General features: G+C 43.7%; 1 protein-coding gene across 1 annotated transcript in view; it reads left to right on the forward strand.

The window, feature by feature from the left end:
• runx3 (RUNX family transcription factor 3) overlaps positions 1-5,436 on the forward strand; it is a 28,131-nt gene extending 22,695 nt beyond the window's left edge. Inside the window, exon 7 of the mRNA XM_030770911.1 lies at positions 4,931-5,436. Coding sequence (XP_030626771.1) covers positions 4,931-5,436 — 506 coding nt within the window. The remainder of the gene's footprint in view (positions 1-4,930) is intronic.
• The last annotated feature ends 886 nt before the right edge of the window (positions 5,437-6,322 follow it).

Genomic DNA, 6,322 nt, shown 5'->3' on the forward strand with positions numbered 1-6,322 from the left:
AGCCTACTCTCAATTCAAGCAAAGAAAACAAGTGGAGGAGAAGAGACAGAAAGAAGAGAGGGAATGATTAAAGGTGAGAAAAGGACATGAAGTAAAGAACAAACATTACTGGCCTGATAAGTAAGATTGTATTTGAGTTTTCACTTCTGCCTCAGGCTCCTTCATTCTAGCACCACCTCTTCTAGCACATACTTTCGCACCTTCATACACACACACACACACACACACACACACCCGTTGCATTGCCACAGTGCACCAGCATCATATACTCCCACACACACACACCTGCACTCACGCACAGCCACAGACGGAGTATGCTGGCACATTCTTTCAACCCCACGGCACTTCTGTAGTCCTGCCCATCCTGTTCCCGCAAACCCCGTGTGTGTGCCAGCTGGTTGAGTCATAGCAACCTTCTCCAGTCCTCACACCGCTCAGGCAGGCTATGCCAACTTCCTCCATGTCGCTCCTCTTGGGTGGCAGCTCCGTGAGTTATTTAGCACTTAATTGAAAAAAACATCTCATCTCTCCTGATTTATTGCCTTGAACATACAGACATGTGGGCGAGGCGGTACTTTTGAAACAGGAGCCAATATTTGTTTCTCATATTTCATTTTTTTTTTGTTTTCTATTCTTACTGTCTTTAATTAATTAAGCTAATAAGAAATGAGTATTTATGTACATACATGCGTTTGAGGTGAATTGCATGAGAGCGCTTAGTAACATATTTGCCATAAAGCCCTGTTCCACAGAACTGATGTGACAAAGGGTATTACCCAATCAAAGTGCCTTTTCAGTTTGGTTGTCATCACATGAGAGCTTTTGGCAAAACATTTGTAGGTGTAGTCAGAAATCTTGGCAGATATGAACAAGAGTGATGAGCTCACAGTTTGATTCTGAAGTGTTGTTGTTGTTTTTCTTTATTTACAAGTGTTTCGATAATCTGTACGTCTATGTATATACATCGCACACCATAACTTAGTTACGGTTGTGGTTACAACTAGTCGTGCAATCCAGGAAATGGGACTGTTGCTGTTTTCAAGTTATGTTGCATTGCTTTTTGACATTAAACAGGCCTGTCAAACAGATAAAATCCCTCAAGAAAAAAATTATGTTGTTGTTCATCCACTTCTGTGGGTTTGGTTCATTTGAATTTTGATCCAGCCGTTTTACCGAACAAAATTAAAAACTTAAAAAAAATTAAAAAAAAAAATGTGACTCATGTGTGAGTGATAGGCTCTCAGTTACACTTCAGGAGAGACATAAGAACGGCCGGTGTGGTTTATAACATGGTTTGCATGAGTCTCAATGGAGTTCATAGTGTTAACAAAAACAAGAGGAGATTACCTGCGATCATTCAGCGTTCTGTCCCACTTACCCTCAGACTACTGATACATTATACTGTTCCACTTCTCATTCACACATTACCTTTAATCATCAAACGCGCACGCACGCACACAAACACACTTATAGAGTTTTCACCACCAGCCCAAACTCATGGGCAATAAAAGAGAAGTCCACTGTTCCATGTGCACCGATGCGAGCTGAGCTCACTTTCAATTGTAATTCGTTAGTCACTATGAGATTACTCTCCCTCGCTCTCTTTTTTTTTCTCTCTCTCTCTCTCCTCTCCTCTCTCTCTTTCTCTCTCTCTCTCTTTCTCCCTCATTTGCCTGAGCCACAACACTTTAAGCACTGTCATCTGTCATAGGTTTTGCATTCACATTGTATAAACAAACATTTCACAGGTGGGCTCCCTGCATTTGCATGTGCTTCGATTCTCATCCCTGCCACACACTCAAACCTTCCCCAGCCTCCACCGACCTTTACGTTAGTCCTGTCAGTACAGAGTCTACCTTAGGCAAAGCAGCCAAAACCTCACCCGCAGATCAGGGTTACACGCTTCAGTGTGTGTTAGTGGACTAATAGGAGTGAAAAAAAAAACGCTTCCTGCGGTTTGGTGGCTAAAAGTCTACAAGAACACTGAGTACCCTTGTAAATACCGAGAGAGGAGAGAGAGAGAGAGAGAGAGAGAGAGAGAGAGAGAGAGGGTGTGAGGCAAAAAGAAAGACATAAGGATGTAAGATCTGATGTAGTAACCTGGGCCAGCTCACCCTCTGCGTTTCTTACTCTGTCATCTCTCTCTGTTACTGAGTCAACATATTTAAACTGATGGTAATGGACGTTGCATGTTGGATTGGTCCAAGCTAACAACACACTGACACAAACAAACATCACCGAATAACTTTGTTATATGCTGTTAGCTGTACAGATGGGTGACACTGAGAGCAGGAGAGCTAAAGAGAAAAGAAACTGGTCGTATATATCCCGTATGACTGTGTGTCAAAGTGCATTCAATATACCACAGAAGGAGAACTCTGACGAGTCAGAACGTGAGAGCATATTTAAATCCTACCCTGCCATCTAGAGGGGGCCACTGAGCATGTGTGAGTGTGGTCCATAAACGCTGTGTCTACCATTGCCAAGGTTACAAAAATAATTCTTTCACACCTGACGTGGTATGGGATATTGTGCCGATAAACACACTGTAGTCATTTCACTCCTGCTAACAAATTCTGTGCATCCAAGCATGCATGTGTGCATTTGTATGTGTGTGTGTGTGTGTGTTTTTGTGCATGCATGTATCTGTAGGTTTGTGTGTCTTGCTGCTGTTGTTGTTGACCAATCATTACTACTGAAGCACAGTAGCTCCACCACACCCCTCCCTATTGCCTAAATTTAGCAGGAAGTCCGAGAGAGCAAGAGAGAGAGAGAGAGAGAGAGAGAGAGAGAGAGAGAGGAGAGAGAGAGAGCTTTTTGGGAGTCCGTAAGGAATTAGTGGTGGGGCTGACTTGGCTTCAGCCGAATCAACAGCAGCTGAAAGCTTGGATTCTCCTCGTGTGAAATCAGATATGGAGCCTGCTTGACTCTGGAAAAAGAAACAGCCAATACCACCCCATCAAAAAAAGAGAGAGAGAGAGAGAGAGAGAGGAGGGGAAAAAAGAGATTTTCAGCTGAAGAAATGCTGTTGAAAAAGAAGAAAAACCAGGAGCCATGGAAATTGCAAAGGAACTCTGTTGTTTTCTTTCTTTCGTTCTTTTCTGGTTGTGTTTGCCTGAAAACGGACCCTGTGCCCCAGACGTGGGGGGAACACATTTCAATGAGGCGGTGGCACGCAAAGTCTGCCATTCTCCCCCCCCCTTAGGGCGCTGGCATGCGAGCGCTTGCTCACTCTCTCTCTCTCTCTCTCTCTCTCTCTGTCTCTCTGTCTCTCTCTCTCTCTCTCTCTCTCTCTCACACAAATACACACACAATCAGACATTTTCCCCCTCTTTCTCTCCAGTGCTCTACAGTCAAATGGCACCAAATTCATTATACAAGTTTGCCAGGCATGTTAGAGTCAAGTGTGTGTGTGTGTGTGTGGTTGGGTGTGTCTGTCTTTCTATCTGTCTGCCTGTGTGTTTGTGTTTGTTTTCGTCTGTGTGTTAGTATGTGACAGAGACCTGCAGGTGCATAGATCCTGCGTCACATCTGTTTTTCTCTTGACCTGTGTGTTGACCCTTGTCAAATGCTGACGCACAAGACATGAAATTCAGACAGGTTCCAGACCTCATATGCTTGTTCTGTACTTTTATGTAGACAGAATGATAAACAATGAATAAGTGTCATTCTCTCTCTCTCTCTCTCTCTCTCTCTCTCTCTTTCTCTGTCTTTCAGTGTGTGTTTGTGTGTATTGGTGAGTGCGGGTTATAACGTTCAGTACTAATGAAGTTTTCATCGAAGTCTTCATTATTCCATTGCATAAAGTTATTCTGTCAAGTTCTCACTGATAATTTAGTGTGTGTGTGTTTAACAAGTCAAACATTCACATTGGCTAGGATGCCTTAATACCTAATTCTTAATTCAGCTGAAAATACGCATAATAATGACGTACTGAAGAAAAGACACTCTGAGGACATTTTAATTCTGACCTTTAATCTGTCACTTATCCCATTTTCTTATCCTAATGCTCACCAGGAATTCATCTACCACAATGCTCCAGTTATCTTTTAGCACATTCACTTTTCCATTGCCCATCTGGCCCAGAGGCTGCAGTACAATGGCACCTATCAGCAAAAAAAAGTTAAACAAGGCGAACAGTCTAAAACGCCTCGCCGCCCCAGTTAGTAAAGGACAAAACAATAGGGAATTCTAAATACATATCACTTCCTAAAGTGAAATAGGGACTGCACAGCACTTCAGTGCTACAGAACCCTATGGCTGTCTCTGTGCTGTACCCACTGGCTGCAGCTAGGTGGTGTCATGGAGCAGTCACTGGCCCGTTGCTTTTATTATGGCATTTTCAAGACTTTGACACTGATTTAGAGAGTTTTATAACTGGTTTTGTCATCAGTCTTGTGATGGTGAGCTAGTGGTACTGGTATAATCAATTTATCAAGGATAAATATGTGAGGCAGTAGATGTGGTGTTTCCAAAAGAGGTTGTAATTGTAGTAGTTTTAGTGAAAGAAGTTGAGATCAAGATGCTTTTGGTGGTAAAGCCAGTGTGGCTGCTTCTGTCCTGTTGGTTTTACCACTGACATAAGCAAGATGCCTCTTCTATTTCTAAACCAACCAGATTGACTGGTGCTGTGGCTTTTTTGCACTACTTGGCCCAACACCTCTACATAAATTAAAGACTTTTATTGATCTTGTGATGATAGATTTTATGAGCCCTCACGGGGCTAGAAGAAAAAAAAAAGTCCCAAGTAATGCTTTGTTCTTTTTTACGTTCTATCAAATACATGCAAATTAAACTAAAAGCAAATGAGTAATAACATGAAGTTTCTTTTAAAACAGTTAATACAACAAAATGAATGAAAAAAAAGGAAAAGAAATCTAAGGTCTCCTTTTTTTCTTTGTGTTTTTATCTTTTCGGTTAGGCCCTCCAGACTTGTTCTCTCAGAGGCCCTCCTTCCCCTCCCTCTCACCGCTCACGGCACCGCGGTTTTCGGACTCGGTGCATTACCCAGGCCCTTTCACCTACTCACCCAACCCCTCGGGCACGGGCATCGGCGGTCTGAGCATGTCTGCATCCACGCGCTACCACACCTACCTTCCTCCGCCTTATCCCGGTAACCAAAACCAGAGCTCCCACTTCCAGGCCAACTCTTCACCCTACCACCTGTACTACGGCACCGGTTCCGGCTCTTACCAGTTCTCCATGGTGTCCGCAGGAGGCGGGGGAGCGGGGACGGGAGGCGAACGCTCCCCCACCCGCATGCTGTCGTCCTGCACCGCGGCCGGCGCCGGATCCGGAACGGCCAACAACAGCCTGATGAACGCCAGCCTGGGTAGCCAAAGCGACGGGGTGGATGCTGACGGCAGCCATAGCAACTCACCGACCACCATGAGCGCATCAGGACGCATGGACGAGTCCGTGTGGAGACCCTACTGAGCAATCCCGCCCACTCACAGAGAGCGCAATGGAGAGAGCAGAAAAAGAGAGAGTGAGAAAGAAAGAAACAAAGAAAGAAAGAAGGAGGGAGGGATAGATATGAAGCAGAGACGGTTAAGAAAGATGACTGAAAAGGATCGATGAAAGAAAAAATGTTGCATGTTTGATTGTATTTTTCACCTTTTACATGTCATGACCTTTTTATGTCAACCAAAAATGTCTAACGGGGGAGCATTCTCGCTCAGATCAGTCTGAGGTGACGCAAGGTTACAAAAATGAACAGTAAACACTGACTCTGAGGAGCAGAGTATTCTTTCCACTGGTGGTCCAACCACGGGTCACGAACTGAACCATCAGAGAAGAATGGAGGAGAGGAAAAAAAGTGATGAGTATGCCTCCAAACAAGCCAACCAAAAAAAGCTGTACATAGTTTGGTGTAAAAAAAAAAAAAAAGAAAGAAAAAAACAACAGCCATAGTAATATATCAGCAACTTTTTTTTTTTTCAGAAAAATGGAACAAACAAGAAAAAAGAGCAGTGTGCTCTATGCATTTTCCAAATATGGTCAATAGCCTTTATGGAAGAAAAAAAAAATTGTCAGGCACTTTGGTAGATTTTGACTAAGCCTGAGCAGCTTCATACACAAGTGCTTACATGGCCTCCGAACCAATCACAGTACAGTTCTATGGCCTTTCGGAGGCGGTGCCTTCTGGAGGTTGAGAGAAGACCACTGAGTGTTATGCCTCATCTGACTTTGATTGGCAGGTCAAGGAGGAAGTGAAAAGGCACCTTTGACTCAAAACCAATGCTCACTGCTTACATGAATGCCAGAGGACTATCTGAAAAAGAGCCACAGGTAGTATTTCATACCAAACAATTCATGGCTC

Source organism: Chanos chanos, chromosome 4 (genome assembly GCF_902362185.1).
Source record: "Chanos chanos chromosome 4, fChaCha1.1, whole genome shotgun sequence".
NCBI lineage: Eukaryota > Metazoa > Chordata > Actinopteri > Gonorynchiformes > Chanidae > Chanos > Chanos chanos.